Here is a 21,369-nt window from a genome sequence, read left to right on the forward strand (position 1 = left end):
GCTCTGCAGGGCGCTGCAGTTCATGGTCAACTCTTTGTGTGAAATGTGCTTTATAAATAAAGTTTGACTGATTGATTGATTGATGGATCACCCACCTTGCTCCACAGAGTTCAGCAGGTCGGTGTAGTGCTGGCTGGCCTTGTTGTAGCTGGCCTCCACCTGCATACGGTCGTCCGCTCCAAACATCTGGGAGTCTTGGCTGTCCCTCAGGAAGTTCTGGTGGTGGAGTTCCATGTTCCTCAACGTCAGTCTGTACTCCTCTACCTTCAGGGTCCGGAACTGAGGATTAGACACGATTAGATTAGATTATTGTCCTTCACTCTCAGGACAGCAGATGAACAGACAGGACACTGAGATTGTTGTATAAAACAGTGATAGGTGGTCCATTCAGCTGCAAGGGGTGGGACAGAGGGAGGGAGGTAGGTAGGGAGGTAGGGAGGTAGGGAGGTAGGTAGGGAGGGAGGGATGGGAGGCATGGAGGGGGAGAATGGTCAGGAGTGGCTTTATTCTATTTGACTACACAGAGAGCCTACTGTTGGGAAAATCCCTCCTATTCCAGGACCATTTAAATCTATATTAAAGAATTAGGTAGTAAGGGAAAGTACAAGTTTATCCTTGTATCTATTTAGATCAACCTGAAAAGTGTCTGATTCATAGGCTAACAATACATCTAACACATTCCTAAGGTGCAGAGTAAATTCAATTCTGGACCCAGGAGACATCGTCTAATGGCCACAGGCACCCGCGGTCCCCTTCCTGACAGTCTGTCAGACAGCGTGATCTCAGGAATTAACACAATAACATGTTCACTGCAGACACGTATTAAAAACACTCTGTTCAGGCGCTGAAACCTTGTAGAAAAGAATCATAGAAAATGAGAAAATAGATATATATATATATAATAGCACTCCTTTTAAAATCTTGCTGTAAACAAACCAAATCAAATGTGCCACGTACATACAGCATACAGCTGTAGATATAGTCACTAGTGACGTGTGGTATGAGATATTTCGTAATCAGGGCACCCTTGAAAAAGAGACCTTGGTCTCAAAGGGACTCCCCTGAATAAATAAAGGATAAAATAAAATTGTAAAAAAATAAACCTTTATTATATATGTTAAAGTTTATTCTATGGAGAGTGCTGTTGATTTGTAATTGTCTTTGAGAGTGTGACCTCACCATGGTGATGTTCCAGGAGTTCATGAGCTTGATGTCCCTCATCAGATACTGCCAGGACAGCAGGCTCTTCATGTCCACGTGCATGGTCCTCCACAGCACCAGCAGCTTCTGCAGACTGCTGTCCAGACTGGGAGAGGGGAGAGCAGGGGTTAGGGGCCCGCACCAGGTGCTTGGGGGTAGTGTCTGTGTGTGTAGTATGTGTGTGTGTGTGTGTGTGTGTGTGTGTGTGTTTGTGTGTGTGTCTAGTATGTGTGTGTGTGTGTGCATGTGCGTGTGCGTGTGTGTGTGTGTGTGTGTGTTTAGTATGTGTGTGTGTGTGTGTGTGTGTGTGCTGGTGTGTGCGTGTGTGTGTGTCTAGTATGTGTGTGTGTGTGCGCGTGCGTGTGCGTGTGTGTGTGTGTCTAGTATGTGTGTGTGCGTGCGTGTGTGTGTGTGTGTGTGCGTGTGTGTGTGTGTTGAGCTCACCCTGAGACGCTGTTCACAGCCTCCTTATTGGTGGGGGTAACCAGGAAGCAGATGGAGGGGACTGTGGCCTCGCTGCCTCTGGCGTTCAACACCTTCCACTTGAAGGGCTTGGAGTTGTCCATCAGGGCACACTCATCCCCTCTGTGGACAGTGATCTGGGGGGGAGACGGACCACCGTCACTCAACCCTGATTCACACCACAGAACCCGACTGGGCTGAGCCGAGCCGAGCTGAGCTGAGCTGAGCTGAGCTGAGCTAGGCTGGCCTGGCTACACATCTACTGCACCATAGTTTCTGATCCAGTGCTGGGAAGGATAATGTGTAAAGGAAATATCCGAGCTTTAGGCGTGACCATTAAGATGTAGCCTGAAGAGATGGGTCTTCAATCTACGGCAGAAGATTGGTAGTGACTCTGCACTCGTGACAGCAGTGAGGAGCCAACCATAGTGTGTCAGTCCACTTGAAATGGTACGCATTTGCGCAAGCGTTTGAGTTTTGAAGGGGGCCCACATTGACATTTCAATTCAATTCTTCTAGGGAGGGGGGGGGCTGATTTGTTATGGGGGTACTTGCCCCCCCCCACCCCCCCCCCCAAACACCACTGTCATTCGAACCAAGCTCACCTCCATCTGTTTGAAGTCGCAGACGGCCTGGATCGGAACCTTAGCCTTGATCGGCATGGCAGGGTTGCGTGGCTTCAGCTGGATAACCGTCTTGGCTCGGCGGTTCAGGCCGTCCAAATGGGTCTTGAACTCTTTCAGCTGTTCCTTCTCATCCTACATAAGAAAACAGCAAAGGACACATTCAATGTAGATGTATAACCTTAGTTAACAACAACAAAGGAAATATAGATGTATTGTATTCCCCTAGCAAACACAACAACAACAGCTGATGTTGTAGCTTACATTATGTCAACAGACATTATGTCACTATTTTAAGACTTTTTTTTATCTTTGTGTGAAGTTGAACTGCAGGTTATGTACAACATGTTTTATGTCAATAAAGCTTGATTTAATTGACAATCAAAACAGGCGTCTCTCACGTCTGCGTCCTGTAGCAAGTCCTCGAGGCGCGTGACGGTGATGGAGCGGTCACACTTGTACTTCCTCTTCATCGTCTCCTGATTCTTCCTCAGCTTCTCCTCGGCCTCCTTCACGTCAGAGAAGAACTGCAGGAAGCACGGGACAGGAGAGGAAGAAGAAGAAGGAGAAGAAGAAGGAGAAGAAGAAGAAGAAGAAGAAGAAGAAGAAGAAGAAGAAGAAGAAGGAGAAGAAGAAGAAGAGTGCACACCATGTTAGAGTCAAACAGGAGAAAAAGAGAAAGAGAAAATGTGTTCACACCTGTAATGTTGGTCCAGGTCCTTAAAAGTACAAAACTAGTAACTAGTAACAAACTACTAGTAACTAGTAAAAAAAGAAAGGAGACTTAAGCTTGAGTGCTTGAGTCTTCTTTCAATTCAACAGTAAACACTGTGTTGGTTGACGTTTGTTGAGGACTTGTTGTACCAAGAGGTGGTTGATGTTGATTCATTAACTCACCAACTGCCAAAGCATTCAGGAACACTCATCACCTAGAGCGCTGAGTGTTTTATGTGGTGTTTACATAGCAACAACACTCTGATTGACTACAAAATGAAGCATCATCATTTATGTATTTTTGGTGAATAAAGTCACCTTTGGCACTCTAGAATGTTGACAACCCTCGGCACTAAGTTAGATAAACACTATGTAAAGGGGAATGTATGAACTTGCGTACTTGGAAGTAGGCAGTGTTCTCCTTCAGGTGAGATTCGAGGCAACAGCACAGCTGGAGGATCCAGCTCCACTGGGTCTGCAGGGCGGAAGTGAAGGCCTGGAGGGAGGAGGGAGGGGGAGAAGGAGGGAGGGAGGGAGGGGGAGAAGGAGGGAGGGGGAGAAAAGGAGGGAGGGAGGGAGGGAGGGAGGGGGAGAAAAGGAGGGGGAGAGGGAAGGAGGGAGTCAGAGAGAGAAAGAGAGAGAGAGAGAGAGATAGAGAGACAGAGAGAGAGAGATTAAAACAATCATCTGAAGACTGCTAAAACAAAACAACATTCCTTTAACATGATAACATTGTTAGCCGTTTCATATACGGTCTGTATGTGCGTAGATACTGTTAATGACATTTAACTCTCAAAACAAAACTCAAAACAACAAATAGCCTGGACTGCACTCTGTCCTCAACCTGGGTTCAAATACTATTTTAAATCATTTCAAATACTTATCTATGTGACTGTTATTGCCGGTGCAATTGAACCAATGGAATAATCCCCAAGTTAAAAGAAATGCCCTTCTGGCATTCCAGGCAGGTTCGAGCAAACGCTCAGTAAAGTATTCGAAAGGATACTATCAAATGGTATTTGACCCAGCCGTGTCTGCCCTGTCCTCACCTCCACAGTCTTCCTGCCCGGGTGTCCCTCCTTCAGCAGCTTGTCTCCCATGGTCTGGACCGTGTTCACCCTCTTCTCCCTCAGCTCCAGGTCTCTCATCAGCCCCTGCAGGGACACAGAGGACGCGGCCATGCTATGGTTACGGCATGGGGATCGTTAAAGGGACACTTCACCTGTTTTAAACATCACATTCATTATCTCCAGCACCGCACTAGTGTCTACATTTGTGAAAACGGCGGTTTTTGTACGTTCTGTAGTTAAAAAGATCCTAAGGAAATTAGGCTCTAAATTATTGAATTCATTGATTTTCAAATACTACAGGTAGAGGTAGAAATCAGAGAATGGGCTCATTGCAATGCATGGAATGTGTGTTTGATACCATTCCTCATTCTGTGCCGATCTCCGTCCTCCGATTTCTACCTCCACCAGCCTCCCCCTGAGTCAGAGTGAGGGCCGTCCTCCGATTTCTACCTCCACCAGCCTCCCCCTGAGTCAGAGTGAGGGCCGTCCTCCGATTTCTACCTCCACCAGCCTCCCCCTGAGTCAGAGTGAGAGACCTGTCCTCCGATTTCTACCTCCACCAGCCTCCCCCTGAGTCAGAGTGAGAGACCTGTCCTCCGATTTCTACCTCCACCAGCCTCCCCCTGAGTCAGAGTGAGGGCCGTCCTACCGAGTAGTTGTCCTTCTTGGCGGTCATGTTGGTGTTGCGTTCGCTCCAGTCGTAGTTCACCTCCTCCTCCTCCTTCTCATTTAACCACATCAGCTCCTTGGTGGCGGCCGTCACGAAGGCCTGCAGCTGGTCCAGGCTGCGCAGGCGGGACTTGGAGGAATTCTGGGGGGATGATGAAGGGATGAAATCAAAGAGAAGTGGATGAAATCACGCATTCATCTGAAATCATTGATTAATCATACAGTCTCAATAGGATTATGTCCATAGAAGAGGTGTGACACACCCGTAATACAAAAATACAGGATTTCATTTGACTGAAAAATAAAAACACATTTGGGTCTCACAACCTCTGTCAGAGTGTGGCACATACACAGATAATAACAGATATTTATTAAAGGCAGCCCCCCCTTCTCTTGCTGTTGTTGTTTATGCACGAAACCCTCTTCCCTAACAGAGGGAGTCTGAAGAGAGAACCTACCAGAAGCTTTCCGTACTGCAGCTCCAGCTTGCCCAGGTAGTCTCTGTAGGCCACTTTACTGACGGGGGAGAGCTGGCTCTGAGGGGGGAGGGGGAACAAACCAATCATTAGAGAGGAAACATGTCACATGGGTTTGCAAAATATAGAATATATATATGCCATTTAGCTGTGGTCCTCTGTGGCTCAGTTGGTAGAGCATGGCGCTAACAACGCTTAGGTTGGGGGTCTATATATATATATATATATATAATTGTGACGGGTCAGGTGGCAAATGGTACACATCGACTGTACCTCGTCCGCCCTCGCCCGTTCGATCTTGGAGCGGAACTCGTCCACGGACTGGTGCAGGCCGCGGTGGCTGCCCAGCTGAGACTCCACGGTGGGCAGGTCGGAGCCCCACTCCCCCTGGTCCACCCTCCTCTGGTTCTCCTCCACCCAGGCCAGCAGGTCCTGGACGTAGCGCAGGGTCACCTCGTCCAGCTCCGGGCGCACCCTCTGGGGGGCCTGCTGCAGGGTCTGGGCCATGTGGGCGGGGCTCTGGCTCATGTGGGTGGGGCTCTGGCTCATCATCATCAGGGGCACCTGGGCCGCGGTCACGCCGGACTTCAGGCGCAGGTTGTACTCGCTGCGCAGGTTCACCAGTCTCTCGTGGAGGCGGTACACTCTGAGGGGGAGGGGCACGAGGAAGGGTCACATGATATTGTAAAAAATATAGGAAGCTGTGGCCTGGGGAGGTTCAGTGGTCTAGCACCAGTACCATGGTCTGGGGTGGTCCAGTGGTCTAGCACCATGGCCTGGGGTGGTCCAGTGGTCTAGCACCATGGCCTGGGGTGGTCCAGAGGTCTAGCACCATGGCTTGGGGTGGTCCAGTGGTCTAGCACCATGGTCTGGTACTGGTCCAGTGGTCTAGCACCATGGCCTGGGGTGGTCCAGAGGTCTAGTACCATGGCCTGGGGTGGTCCAGTGGTCTAGCACCACGGCCTGGGGTGGTCCAGTGGTCTAGCACCATGGCCTGGGGTGGACCAGTGGTCTAGCACCATGGCCTGGGGTGGTCCAGTGGTCTAGCACCATGGCCTGGGGTGGACCAGTGGTCTAGCACCACGGCCTGGGGTGGTCCAGTGGTCTAGCACCACGGCCTACACTGCACACGTATGCCCATGCCGGCTTGGGTAAGAATCCGGCCCGTGCCCTGCTGACATACCCTCTCCTCCTTACTTTTCTGTCTCTATCCAATAAAGATGAAAAATGTAAGAGTGGGACTGCCCCACTCCAAAAAAAAAAAAAAAAAAAAGTTAAAACAATATAGAAAGCCATAACTTTGAAAGCCATAACACAACGCAGACATAACATAAACATCTCAAAGACGAGGACAATGTATTGATATTTTCCGTGTTGATACTGTTGTTTTAGCTTGTTCACAACTCCATTGTTGGGTAATTGATTGTTTGGTCTCACTGAGTCAGACTCCATAAACGGACAGTTTGACGGCGAACCGTGGGGCTGGTATAATACTACATTAGCTCTCTCTTGAAGAAGAGATGTTATCTCATTGAGACCAACGGAGGCTGGTGGAGGTAGAAATCGGAGGACGGGCTCATTGTAATGCATGGAACGGAATGACGAGTGGTATCAAACATGTGTATATGTCCACATATTAAAAAGCATAAATATTTTTGTTAATATTTTGCTCATATATTGTTTTTTATGTCCTATGCACCAACCTCACCAAGTCAATTTCCTGTATGTGCAAATATACTTGGCCAAATAAAATAATTCTAATTCTGATTCTGATTCTGATTCTAAAACAGCCCAATGGGACGCACCTAGAATGAGTGACATGACCACTCAATGGTTGTGCTGTACTAACCTGCGGTACATCTGCTCAGCCTGCAGGTGGCGCCCGTCCTTCAGCAGCTGCACGTCGTTGAAGAGGTACCGGATCATTCCCTCGGCCTTGTCCAGGTCCATCTCGATCTCCGCTGTGTGCTGGGCTGGCTTCCCCGAGCTCAGCAAACGCACGTCCTGGAAATACAGATTAAGTTTAAGATTAAGATCACTGTTGTCCATTATGAAGAGGTAACATCATTTTTTGTCGTGAATGACGTTGTTGGATCTTGGTACATCGAACAGAATGACGGCATTTTAAATCAGAGAATTGAACACAAACTGCTGACATCATCATTTAATGTCAGCCGCCATTAGAAAAAAAAACATACTGCATATTAGGTATAAATAGTGTGGTTAATGGGCCTCTGTCACTGACAAGCTATCAGAGACAAGCCTAATTGTGTCGTGGTAAGTGGTTGTCCTCACTGGCTGGTTGGGATCACATTTCACATTTCACAGTCTATGTTAGCCAATAGGAAGTTGGGGGGCTCAGGGTGAGCTACAGTGTTTACACGTTTACGTCTGAGACTCACCGTCTGCAGCTGAGTCTCCACCTGGTTGAGCTGTTCCTCACACACTCCAGACTCCATCTGGACCTTACTGACGATCCTCTGGAGACGCTCCAGCCTGCAGGCAGAGGTCAGAGGTCAGAGGTCAACAAAGCACTTCAGACACATCTGACAGTTTCCCAGGCCCTGTTCAAATACTTTCAAAAATTCCTTCCTTCCTTCCTTCCTTCCTTCCTTCCTTCCTTCCTTCCTTCCTTCCTTCCTTCCCCCCTTCCCCCCTCATTTGGTTGAGGAAATAACTGATTTAATGTGATTGTTGTGGTCAAAGCAAGCTTGTCATTGCATTGCCTCCAGCAGCCTTGTCATGTCAGTGGCTTCTTCCTCCAGGAAAAGGAGAATATTCAAACAGGGCCCAGCTGTAACTCAGCAGTGAGTTTGGGGCTTTGTCCGACGATGTAAAGAGGTAACTCAAAGACGATAAGTAATCAGGACCGACATCACTTCTAGAAGGATTCCAACTGAAACACAACATTGACAACGCTTGCACGCAGAACAGCCATACATTTCTATGAATAGGCAATATCATTTCTAAATTAAATTCTAAACTCTGTAACCCAATCTGAGAAGTAAACAAATGCAGGCATGTACAGTATCGACACACTCACTCCCTCTCCTGGCGAAGCAGATACTTTAAACTGTAGCCATAATTGAGAAAGGCCATGACGAAAGGTGACGACGAAGAGGAGGAGGAGGAAGGACGTTTCTCTGACGAAGAGGATTCTGTGACGAAGAGGGTTCTCTGACTGCTAGTCCTCCCAAGGGCCTGGAAGCCTCCAGAACACAGCGGCTCGCCAGTGTTGTGATGCGATGCGATGTGGTGGCAGTGGGGTTGTTATGAGATCTGTCTCTGTGAGGATGTGTGGTGTTGTAATGATATGTGGTGCCGTGTGGTGAATGGTGAGATGAGTCAGAGCCCACAGCATCTCCCCTGACCGCTGCTTACTCAGGGAGGACCGGCAGTCTTGTGACAGGGGGGGGGGGGGCTAACCGTGTCGGCGCCAACCCTTTCCAAAAAGCTACGCCCTGCTTTCTTGTGATTCGGAGAAGGTCGTTCAATAATAACTAGCTTATGATGCAAATAATTGTGTTATTTAAGGGTTTGGAGCTCTTTGCCATGGCGATGGGAGGGTGTGGGGTTCTCAGTGAGTCATCCTGTCACCGACCATCCTCCAACTCACAATGCAGACTCAGTTTCCCTCTCATCCAACGGGGGCTACAATTATGAATTATCACAGAGCCTTGTGTGTGCGCGGTGAATCACTTTTGCAGTGTGTTTGATGTCCTGTGGCGGTGTACAGAAAAGTAATTTCTCACAAACTATTAACATTTATGAGTTTGCTTTGGTAAAACAAAGCATGTGACAGAGAGTTCCGAAACTGTGTGTTTCAACAGTTGTTTGTGTTGCAATACATCTCCATTTTATCAAAACATAATAAATATGAAGTAAATATGAACATAATCTATGTTATCTATACAAAAATCTCACAAAAATACTTTTGAAATGTGTCGTAGTATACTGTTGTCTAACCTGATAAGAGATCTCAATGTCAATCAAAGGCGAAGGTATAAACTGAAACCCCATTGGCTGAAAGGTCCTGTGTGGCTCAGTGGGTAGAGCATGATGCTACAAGTAGCTATGCTAAGGTTGAGAGTTTGATTCCCACTGGGATTATATATACAGTACAAACAATGACACACGACAAAGTGAATGCCCTCACCGTACAGGTAAGTTGCTTTGGATAAAAGTGCCACTTGTATCAAGTGCTGAATGTCATAAATCCTATATGACTCACCTCTCAAACTCTGTCCTGAGGAGACGCTCTCTCTCCAGGATGGCCACGTGCAGACGGCCCCAGTCCTTCTCCACATCGATGGGGTGGTAACCAGGAGGCACCTTGACGTGGCCTGCCTGGACAGCACCCTGCATGGGGAGACAGCCAGGGACAATGAGTCAGGAAGGAACAGTCAGCCAGGGACAATCAGTCAGGAAGGGACAGTCAGTTATGTCCAAATCATTACAAACATTGGTAGTACAGTACATATTCTTGTTGATGCATTATCCTACATATTATAGATAGATGGATACATAGATAGACAGATAGATAGATAGATAGATAGATAGATAGATAGATAGATAGATAGACAGATAGACAGATAGACAGATAGATAGATAGATAGATAGATAGATAGATAGATAGATAGATAGATAGATAGCACACATTTTTATCAGGAGATCTGTCACCAACCTCAAAAGATTTGTAGATGTGTTTGGAGCGATTCTTGTCTGCCTCCTTCGCAGGCAGCTCCGTCTCCTTGAACTTCAGAAACTGGCGCCACAGAACCTACAGATTTAAAACACGAGCTGGATGAATTTCCCAAGAATTTTCCAAATCTAAAAACTACAGTAAATGTTTGAATACCGGTATTCACGTATCCGGGGAAGAAATACAGTACTATGGAAACATTCCATCACCAGTGACCCTCTACTGCAGACCAGAGCCCAGCGCCTCAGTGTCGGAGTGCTGATCCAGGATCAGGTCCCCTTTCTCTCCATATCAACTGATTCCAAAGGCGAAACTGATCCTCGATCAGCACTCCTTCCTTGAGACGCTTTGTGAATACAGGCCCAGTTCTAGAACTGCCATGTCACAGTGCCCCCCCCCACCCCACCCCACCCCCCAACAGGACAGGAGAGTCACCTCAATCTCCTCATAGCTGGTGGGGAACTTCCTCTCCTCAAACACGATCACATGGTGTCTGATCCACTGGAGCAGCATGGTGACCAGCTCATAGTACTCCTGCCAGCGCAGCTCCAGCTCCTGAGGGACAGACAGACAGACAGACAGACAGACAGGCAGACAGACAGACAGACAGCCAGGCAGACAGACAGACAGACAGACAGACAGACAGGCAGACAGACAGACAGCCAGGCAGACAGACAGACAGACAGACAGACAGACAGACAGACAGACGGACAGACAGACAAGAGAGAGTGTTAACTCTGATTGATTGAAAATACATATAAATACCACATCCCACTCAAATCACAGATGATGAAAAAAGTTGACTACATGGCACTCCCCCATATAATCCCAATTAACCAGGGGTATAATCTACGGAGGACACTCACATTGGCTTTCACCCCATCCTGAACGTCAGGTACCCGGGGCATGACATCATAGAGGGAGGAGACGTACGTGATGATGGACTTCTCGTCTGGGTGTGGCACGTCCACATCTGCAACACAGGGAAGAAGAGACAACGAACAGTGGTTACCCATCAGCGGAGGCTGGTGGAGGTAGAAGTCAGAGGACGGGGACCTTGAATGAATTCATCGAAGTCGAGCCAGCACATACATCTGAGGACAGGCTCATTGTCCTCCGATTTCTACCTCCACCAGCCTCCCCTGTTATACACGGTGTACAAACTGCTGAATGTAGAGTTAGTATGCGACCTAAACGAACATCAGACACCCGATCGTAGCATTGATGACACTCAGTGAAGAGATTCAAGCTCCTCCTCCAACTCCTAGTGGATGTCCGTACAAAGAGGTGTTCTTACCCTCCGGGTCAAGCAGCCGGGTGACGCCCAGGTCTCTCTCCGCCACACTGAAGGCCTGCTCCAGGTTCTCCAGGTTGGTTCCTCTGTACACCTTGCTCATGTCGATCAGAGTGGGCCTGCAGGAGAGAGAACAAGGTTGTGGAACAAGGTTGTGGGTTCGATCCCCGACTCGGGGAGAGAGAACAAGGTTGTGGAACAAGGTTGTGGGTTCGATCCCCGACTTGGGGAGAGAGAACAAGGTTGTGGGTTCGATCCCCGACTTGGGGAGAGAGAACAAGGTTGTGGGTTCGATCCCCGACTCCACTGCACTCTCCTCTCTCCTCCCTCTAGTCTGTCTCAGTCTAGCATAAAAAAATACGAAAAGAGGAAAGAAATGTATCCAGAAGTATGTGTATGTTTTTAATGTGGTGGCAGACATTAAATGATGTCAGAAGTTTGTGTTGATACCTAGACTACTGTTGATATCTCGAGCAATCAAGACTACATCCGTCATTCTGCCCAAGCATAAAAAAAAAACACCAAAGGAGGAAGAAATTCCACTCTCCTTAAAAAAAAGAAAAAACGTGGATCCAGGACTGTACCATCCCATCATAGTGTCTGCCTGAGGCAACATGAGTCTAATGGGGGACAACATACATGTCATCAACCTATTATACCTGTATTATACCTGTATTATACCTGTATCCCTACCCAGACATTCATGTAGTGTGGTAAATAATGTGATACGAATCCCCATTGAGCCAAGTTATAATCCTATGATTACATAGTCCTGGAACCCACAGCCATCGTACTGTAAAATACAGAATATAAAAGTGAATCAATCCGTAAATTAATCCCTTTGATTCAGCTGCTCACCCCTGTAGGCAGTTCAGTTTGAACATCACAGCTGACATGCCATCTGAGGCGAATGTAAGCTGAGACAGGGCATGCAAAGACAAGAGTCCTCAAGAACTCATCTAGGTAGAAATTCCCCTCTCATTTTATATACAAAGAAAACAGGGCTTTTCCATGCCCACTGCCAAGGTGGTAATTTGAGGAAAACAGCATGCAGGTACAAGCTTCAGCTCCTCTGAATGAACACAGGGCATCATATATCTCCCAAGTGGCTACCAGGGGGGTCAAATACAGAAGTGAAGAAGGAGAAGAAGAAGAAGAAGAAGAAGAAGAAGAAGAAGAAGAAGAAGAAGAAGAAGAAGAAGAAGAAGAAGAATGCATAACATTCTGTATCTGCTGACATTTCCTATTAGACAACCTCTCTAATATCTAGAAACAACCCAACACAAAGCACGACATCCCAAAGCTTTGGAAGAGAATTTCTAGCTATGAAGGAGAAGTGTGCACGTTATATTCAGCCTTGCATGCCCATCCAACAATTCCAACCACCACCACCATCTTATAAAACAACAACAGAAACCCTCCATACACTTGCACGACTTTCTGGACAAAGTAGTCTCCGTGTCCTCTCGGGGGACACTTCTCCACGTAGCAGGCCTGTCTGTACGAGAGTCTATCCCTGCTGAGGTGCATGAAACGTGGGTCAGAGGGCGACCCCGGAGACCCGGGAGAGGACTCCCCCTCCCCGCTCTCGGAGCCTCTGCTGGAGCGGGCCCTCGGGCTCTGCGACCACCGGCCCGAGTTGAAGGGGGACCTCTCGGCGGGTATGTCGTCACAGAGCATGACGACGCGGTCCTCCAGGTCGCTGACGGAGCCCTGTGTGCTGCTGGATGAACTGTTCAAACGCTTCCTGGACCGGAACTTTTTCTTGAAGCTGTGAATCATGACGGCGGCAATGTTGGGGGTCTCCAAGTGCAGAAGTGTCACGGTTCGAGGGGGTCCTGTCTCTTGCAGTCCTCTGTTATTAGTCTTTATCTCTTACGGGCCCATTTGCAAATCCACCGTATGAGATTGCGGCTGGTGTCTTTGCCAGATGTTTTAAGGTTAATATTGCATTATCACCCTCCAGATGCTCAAAGTCACTCCCCACAGAACACGATCTCTTCAAAGCATCTGGTCACTCTTCAGTTCAGCGGCTCAACAAGCATCCGAATGGTCCTCCAGCACCCAGCCTTTCACAGCTAGACAACGCTAGACAAGTCTTTAACGTGGACGACCACTGAATAACTCTCTCATGCATTCGCCTTGATCAGTGATTTATTTGCGAGCCAAGCTGCTCTGCAGCTCTCCGTCTGCCTCTCTGTCCGTCTCTGGGTCTGTGTGGAGGTTCTATAGCAGACACACCTGAGACACACCTGAGAAAGGCGTACCTGTTGGGCGTACCTGTGCTTCGCTGCTACATGCTAAGCCTCTCAAAATGCACACCCTCTGGGCAGCCTATTTGAAATTCCGTGAGACACACCCCCTCAGTCTACAGTCGGTAGTACCTCACACACACACTCCTCCTTATGCTACCTCCACCTCACACACACACCTCCTTATGCTACCTCCACCTCACACACACTCCTCCTTATGCTACCTCCACCTCACACACACACTCCTCCTTATGCTACCTCCACCTCACACACACACTCCTCCTTATGCTACCTCCACCTCACACACACACTCCTCCTTATGCTACCTCCACCTCACACACACTCCTCCTTATGCTACCTCCACCTCACACACACACTCCTCCTTATGCTACCTCCACCTCACACACACACTCCTCCTTATGCTACCTCCACCTCACACACACACTCCTCCTTATGCTACCTCCACCTCACACACACACCTCCTTATGCTACCTCCACCTCACACACACTCCTCCTTATGCTACCTCCACCTCACACACACTCCTCCTTATGGGCCTCTTATGTTGCCTGCCTCTCTACGGGCCGTGTGCAATGTAGTGTGTGTGTGTGTGTGTGTGCGTGCGTGTGCGTGTGCGTGTGTGCATGTGTGTGTCTGTGCCAACATGAAAAGACTGTTGTCAAAATCTATCATGACCTGTCTTATGATCGCGGTTACGCCTATGCTGTTTATAGTCCCGCAGGTACCAAGCCAAATGTGTTGACTGAGTAAAGCTGTACGGTATGTGCTTGAACACAAACATGGACAGGGGTGATGATACTGTAGCTGCAGTACGATCAATAACAACCAGATTGAGATCTAGGGTGCAGCTCCCAATCGAATTCACTGATGAAAATTATTTGTAATGTTTGACTGAACCCGTCTGATGATGGAATGCCTGGTTGTCCTAACAGGTCAGTACAATACTGCTGTGTGACACAAAACATGAATTCCACATTCCTTTCTTTGTGTGTTCAGGATCACATTAAAAAATATCAAACATGAACGTAAAGGTTATAAAGGGCCGAAGGGGTGCTGTCGTGAAATACGTGTCCCGAAGAGGTACAAGAATGCAAGTCCAGACAAGCACAGAGAACCACAAATTGGTTTAAAAGCATAGCTTAGAAATTGCTTCGGCAAATTTCTTTAAAAGACTCAATTATAAAGTCTCATGTTAAATTAAATGCATCAAATGCATCAAAAGCATGTGCTCACATGGTACTCCACTCCAATCACCATCAATCTCCCTTATCACCATCAATCTCCCTCAAATCACACCCGTTTTCATTTTACTGCTTTAAACCCTGTGTCTACCTGATGTGTCTCACCTGTGTTTGTGTCTCACCTGTGCTTGTGTCTCACCTGTGTGTGTCTCACCTGTGTCTCACCTGTGTTTGTGTCTCACCTGTGTTTGTGTCTCACCTGTGTTTGTGTCTCACCTGTGTCTCACCTGTGTTTGTGTCTCACCTGTGTTTGTGTCTCACCTGTGTCTCACCTGTGTTTGTGTCTCACCTGTGCTTGTGTATGACAGCGTTGAAGAGCTTGCCGTCCCTCCAGCTGGTGGTGAAGTTGTCGCAGCGCATCCCGTGGTATCCCTCCACCATGCGCTGAGACCACAGCAGAAGCTTCTCCTTCGCCGTCATGTTGTCTGACTGGCCGTTCACCTGGATGTCCGAGATCTGGCGGGGAGACGGGGGCGTTGAGATATGAATTCATGGAAGGGACCTTGAATTCACTGAAGCAAGGGGCCCGTACATAAATAAAGGTGTGATGAAGCATTTGAGTTTGCAGGCCCTACTTTAACCAGTGGAGGCTGGTGGAGGTAGAAATCGGGTGACATCGTGGCTCATTGCAATGCATGGAACAGAATGAGGAATGAACTCAAACATGCATGTTTGATACTATTCAATGCATTACAGTGAGCCCGTCCTCCGATTTCTACCTCCACCAGCCTCCCCTGACTTCACACATTACTAATGGAACACCACAACTGAGGGGACACGGAGACTGAGGAGGTTTGTAATAAAATGGGATTATGGGTAACAGAAGGGCCCAAGTTGGTCAGGGAAAACTCAAAGAATTCTAGTTCAAAGGCACATCCAATATTGGATGGGAACTTTGCGTGCTTTGGTAAAGTAATTACTGATGGCAAAAAGGCAGAAAAGCCTTATTCTAATAAGCCAGTTGACCTATTCCAGGCTTGAGATGACTCACATACTAAACCCCAATAACACTGAACTGAAAAGAACATGAAACCCATTCCACACTGAATGTTCACTGCTTTGTAAAAACAAGAAAGCAGCTTTATGTATGAATGAGCCGGGTGCAGAAGCAAGCTCGTTCGTGAGTAAAAAAAAACATCTACAGAGCATGTTATGGATTTGAACAGGTGTGGCCCAGGTCGAAATCCTCAATAAGGTTCTCTTCCGTGCGTGAATAAATGCTGTAGTGGATCTGCCACAAGATGTCCTCGGGCGGATTCCTCAATAAACAAGCTGGAAGCTCAAAGCTATGAGTCACAGCAACAGCATTTCCCTGCTGCCTGAGTGAGAGATCCTCTGGTGAGAGATCGGATCAACAGCTTCAGCAGTACTGAGGTAAATGGTAGACGTGTGTTTTTTAGGGCATTTCTGCTTTATTGGGATAGAGACTAGTGGAGATTGACAGGAAGGATGGAGGATGGAAGAGAGAGGAGGGATGACATGCAAGATGGGTCGAGGGTCAGAATCGAACCATGAACCTTGCGATTACGTGGTAAGCGCATTAGTGTGTTACGCCACTAAGCGCCCCCAGTGTGTTTGCCAAGAGTTTACTAGTGTTTACAACTGTACTACTGATTAGACGCTTTGGTGAGAGATGGGATAACAGCAGCCTCTACAGGAGGCTGAGTCCCTATGGTGAGAGATGGGAGTTACTGAGGTAACTTAAGGTAAATGGTAGATTTACAAGTGTGTTTACAAGGGTTTTGTACTGTATTACTGTGTGGCTCGGTTGGTAGAGCATACACCTAGCAACGTTGGGGGTTTGATTCCCCGCCGGGACCGTATGCAAAACATGAATGTGTTCACTGCATACTAATGTGTTACTACTGTGTTATTACTGCACTGTAATTCACTTTCGATAAAAGTGTCCGCAAACCCAACCACTGAACAAACGAAACAAACAAACCAAATAGAAAGCTGACGCAGAAGTAGTGGTTGCTTTCAGTCATAAGACACTTTATACTGCGTATAAACCCTCACTAGAACAAACGGGCCTTTATGACGGAGGTTTAATTTTTTGGGCGGTGATGAGTCATACACAGGGGTTCTAATATTATATGAGGCTTTCTTAAAGGAAAGGGAAGGCTCGAGGATGGAAAAATCTGGACACGGTCTAAGTCACCCCCCCTTTCCCTGAAGAGGGGACCCCCCCCCCCCCCCCCCCCCCACTGCTATGTGCCTACGCATGACGTGACTCACACACCACATGGAAACAGACCCTCCGCCCTCTCGCTTCGCTTTTACGAGAATCCAGAGAGGTTCCAGCTTCCTTTCACATCGCCGAGCAGCGTCGTTATCTGATTGGTCACCTGGGAGACGGCTAACTGCTAACTGCTGAGGGAGCTCAAAGGAAAACTGCCTTTTGTTTACAATGAATGACTACCATGTGCCCCTGCATTAGATTAGATATCCATGACTTTGTTTTGAGCAAACGATTGCTGCCAGATGAGTAAGCGCTCCTGTATGAGATCAGGTCAGATCTGGCCTCAGCCAGCGCGTTGAGTGCCACATCCTGCTTTAAAACTGGAATCATGATTTAGTTGGCATCGTCTCGACCCAAATGCCCACAAGGCCACACAGAGGCTGTAGGTCTGAGAGTGCTCATGGGTGGCATCCAAGCAAAGGCCAGAAGAACAGTCAGGGTAAACTGAGCTGTATTTTAAATACACAACCTGATTCAGGTCTGGGTCTACTCATCCTGATTTGCATTGTAAATACATACGGGAGATGCAAATGGTGGCCCTGGTAAACAGTGGCACTGGTAAATGCTGGCACTGGTAAATGGTGGCACTGGTAAACGGTGGCACTGGTAAATGGTGGCACTGGTAAATGATGGCACTGGTAAATGGTGGCACTGGTAAACGGTGGCACTGGTAAACGGTGGCACTGGTAAATAGTGGCACTGGTAAATGGTGGCACTGGTAAATGGTGGCACTGGTAAATGGTGGCACTGGTAAACGGTGGCACTGGTAAACGGTGGCACTGGTAAATAGTGGCACTGGTAAATGGTGGCACTGGTAAATGGTGGCACTGGTAAATGCCACGCCTGCATCTCTTTCCTGCTGCCTCTAACCCTACACTGACTCACACTGGGAAAACACTGACTCACACTGGGTGGACTGGATCCCAGATCCTAATCCCAGTTTAACCATGATGCCCGTTATAGCATCAAAGAAACTCCCTGTGTTCCTATTTCTCTTTTTCCACATGAGAAAAAAAAGCTCCCAACTGCCAAATGAAACACCAAACGGTTCTGTCTTCTTCCATTGAGGGAAAAAAAAGTGTGTTCCATCCATCTCTCACAGAGTTATACATTGAGAGTGAAAACTCCACATGTTCTTCAAATGAGCGTGTCATTACTCTTTCTTTCTTCAATGTTTAGTCTGAAATCCCTCAAGAGAAATGGGAATCATGTGTAGAGTCCAGTGGAGGCTGGTGGAGGTAGAAATTGGAGGACAGGCTCATTGTAATGCATGGAACGAAACGATACAATTTCTCGTTCCATTTCATGCATTACAATAAGCCCGTCCTCCGATTTCTACCTCCATCAGCCTCCTCCGGTGTATAGAGAGCATAAGTGGAGATAAATGCAGAGAAGAGCAGAGCAGAGAAGAGCAGAGGGAGGTATAGGGCCATGTGTGGAGCATGAAGTAGATGCCGTACCTGGAAGTGAAGGATGATGGTCCATATCAGCCCGAGGGTCAGCTTGGGGTTGCCATCAGCGATGTCATCATTCCTGATGTTGACCAGTTTCACCTGTCAACCACAGGGTCAATAGAATGTCAACAACCGTTGCAGGAAAACTGTCCTTCAAAATCGCTCTTGGGCACATTCTACACGTTCATTGCACAGTATCAGAAGTAGGAAGAACACATTAATGTGTTCACAATAACGTAGAAACTTCAAAGCAATGCAGTTTGCCGTCACATCATCGGTAATGAGATCGTCCACCCCCCCCACTACTTGATCAACTTAATGAATGAATGAATTCATTGATTCATTGATTGATCGACCATACCTGTCTGTGTTTGAGGAAGTCCAGTGCGATCTGTACATTCTGCAGCTTGTGGAAACGCATACGGCCCTTCTCCCGTGGCTGTGAAGGAGGAGAGAAAAGAGAGGGACTTTAGAAGAGGGAGAACACCCATAGAAGGAACAGGACAGAGAGGAGGAGGAGCAGGTCGCATGTGCATACCTGAATACCTAAAATACATACCTGAGGACAGGTATGTATTTCAATCTCTGAGAACACACCTGTTATCATGTTTAATAACACACCTTTAATCAGGTTTAATAACACACCTTTCATCACGATCAATAACAAGCGGCAGATTTGTTCTGCAAATCTTGACAGTCACGGTACTCTCAATCAACCCAGGTCATGTCTCTCAATGAACCACGTTGAATGACGAATTCGGTTCAGTTTGTGGTCAGGGAGATTACGGCACGGCAGGTCATCGCTGGCCAGTGACAACTAAGTCACTCATTCACCTCAATAGGATCCGACTGTGACAGGACCCCAATGGGAAGCATTGGGGTGAGATCCAGAAGCATTCTAACACCGTCAGGAGAATGAGTGACGGTGAGAACGTTTAATGAACCTGGCTGGATCACGACGGGACTCTTCCAACCTCCGTTGAGCACATCCGTTGTGTCCTCACGAGCCTATCCACACCCATGATTCACTTAATGAGGTGCTTCTTCAAAATCGAAACATTATATTTAAAAGCTGCCCTTGGGCCTAGGAGTGTCCGACTGAACGGTACGTACGTGAATCAATGACTTGTTTTTTCAGGTAAATGAAAACTAATATGAGAAGAGGCCACTCCATTTGTTTGGGAACACAATCCATTCTCTCCAGGCAGATGTACCTCTCAAGCCAAGCAGCGGTGTGTGTCTGCAGCACGTGAATACTGTGTCTGGTGAGCAGTCCACCATCGCTTCCCATCGTTGGAAGGGGAGGGCACATCTATCCGACTCAACGTCACATGCATTTGGTGCAGCATGTCACAAGCTTCTCAGCCAATCACAAGCTTAGCTGCGGTACAGGTCGATCACTTATTGGCTTGCAGTGATGTCACTATAGGCGGTAACTTGTGTTTTTTTTCGATGCATTCGGGCAAATGACATACGGGATTGGCTGGGTTTCCCTCTCCTCAGGCTATGAACTACACTGACTCCCTCTTGGAGGGAGGGCAGATATAGGTGTAGCAGATGGAACGCTGGTATCACAGCTGCATACGACATGACTTTCAGATGCCTTCTGAGGCACCAAGCTTGACATCACAATACTCTGACTGAACAAGGCTTCAGTGGCACACAACAACCCCCGGAACGCATGACAAGATGAGCTCACATCTACGTCTACACCAGGGGAGGCTGGTGGAGGTAGAAATCGGAGGACGGGCTTATTGTAATGCATGGAACGGAATGAGGGATGGTATCAAACACCATGCCTCATTCCATTCCATGCATTACAATGAGCCCATCCTCCGATTTCTACCTCCACCAGCCTCCCCTGATCTACACCTCATATCAAATAAACCTGAATCTATACTTCTCTTCTCTACGTTCACTACCGTCTCTGCAAGATGCTCTTCAACAAGATGGAGGACGCTGACACACAGTAGAGAGGACAAGACAAGGAGTGACATCATCATCATGCACCACCGAGACCCCTGCTGGGAGTGACAGGCATGCCACGCCCCCCACAAGGAGGCCCCGCCCCCAAAGTCCAGCAGACCCACTCACCAACCGCACGTTCCTGACAACGTCGCGTTCCCTCGGCTACCACGGCAAGAGCATCGCAAGAGAAGAGGCAGAGGCAAAGGGGGACAGGTCAGGGTTCAAAGGTCAGCAAACAGGAATTAGAGAAAAGGGAAAAGCAAGGGGTCAAACAAACAAACAAACAAACAAGTCAAAGGTCAAAGTGCAAAAAGGTTACGAGAGAGAGAGAGAGAGAGAGAAGCAAAATTATGAAATTAGTGTTCAGGCTTTATTAAATACTGCTTAATAAGCAGTTAATGCGTTAATTGCCAGAAATTGCTTCAATCAATCTGTGTGCACTATGGTACTGTAGGTGAAGTCCAATTGTGAGGCATTCTGTAATGATTGTGGACCCCATATCAAGTTTCAGTTCAACACATGCAAGGTGGTGGTGAAAACACATGGATGTGAATTCGACATGTTCAACTCAAGTGTTCAATGAAAGGTAGTGAGTTGCTACAGTCATAACTGATTGCTGGATCACAGCAGAATGGACTGGAAAGCAACAGAAGAGAGTAGGATGGGGGTGTGGGGGGGGGGGGGGGGGGAGAGACACAGGAGGGGGGTGGGGGGGGGGGGGTCAGTGGGGGTTCAGGGTTGGAGCGGAAGCGGAGGTCCCTTCCATTCACAGGTCAAAGTTCACAGGGACTCACCAGCGTCTCTCCAGAGAGCACCTCCAGCAGGGAGATGAGGTTGTGTCCATCTCTCAGGTCCTCGTAGAGGTCTGTCACATGCCGCTGCGCCTGAGGAGAGGAGGAGAGGAGGAGGAGAGGAGGAGGAGGAGGAGACGAGGAGGAGAGGAGGAGAGGAGGAGGAGAGGAGGAGGAGGAGGAGAGGAGGAG

The 21,369-nt window shown here is 47.9% G+C and overlaps 1 protein-coding gene across 1 annotated transcript in view; it reads right to left on the minus strand.

Annotated features, from left to right (window-relative positions):
* The window catches only part of pleca (plectin a), a 49,580-nt gene that overhangs the window by 20,033 nt on the left and 8,178 nt on the right, over positions 1 to 21,369 (minus strand). Inside the window, exons 3-23 of the mRNA XM_083684282.1 lie at positions 21,181 to 21,270; positions 18,780 to 18,857; positions 18,425 to 18,517; positions 15,012 to 15,178; positions 11,214 to 11,329; positions 10,783 to 10,889; positions 10,352 to 10,471; positions 9,899 to 9,994; positions 9,446 to 9,573; positions 7,617 to 7,710; positions 7,064 to 7,218; positions 5,488 to 5,860; positions 5,197 to 5,274; positions 4,719 to 4,880; positions 4,049 to 4,153; positions 3,400 to 3,495; positions 2,687 to 2,812; positions 2,268 to 2,420; positions 1,645 to 1,799; positions 1,180 to 1,306; positions 96 to 279 (exon numbers count right to left, since the gene is read on the minus strand). Of these exons, the coding sequence (XP_083540408.1) occupies positions 96 to 279; positions 1,180 to 1,306; positions 1,645 to 1,799; positions 2,268 to 2,420; positions 2,687 to 2,812; positions 3,400 to 3,495; positions 4,049 to 4,153; positions 4,719 to 4,880; positions 5,197 to 5,274; positions 5,488 to 5,860; positions 7,064 to 7,218; positions 7,617 to 7,710; positions 9,446 to 9,573; positions 9,899 to 9,994; positions 10,352 to 10,471; positions 10,783 to 10,889; positions 11,214 to 11,329; positions 15,012 to 15,178; positions 18,425 to 18,517; positions 18,780 to 18,857; positions 21,181 to 21,270 (2,803 nt within the window). The remainder of the gene's footprint in view (positions 1 to 95; positions 280 to 1,179; positions 1,307 to 1,644; positions 1,800 to 2,267; positions 2,421 to 2,686; positions 2,813 to 3,399; positions 3,496 to 4,048; positions 4,154 to 4,718; positions 4,881 to 5,196; positions 5,275 to 5,487; positions 5,861 to 7,063; positions 7,219 to 7,616; positions 7,711 to 9,445; positions 9,574 to 9,898; positions 9,995 to 10,351; positions 10,472 to 10,782; positions 10,890 to 11,213; positions 11,330 to 15,011; positions 15,179 to 18,424; positions 18,518 to 18,779; positions 18,858 to 21,180; positions 21,271 to 21,369) is intronic.

Source organism: Argentina silus, assembly GCF_951799395.1.
Source record: "Argentina silus genome assembly, chromosome: 14".
Classification (NCBI taxonomy): Eukaryota; Metazoa; Chordata; class Actinopteri; order Argentiniformes; family Argentinidae; genus Argentina; species Argentina silus.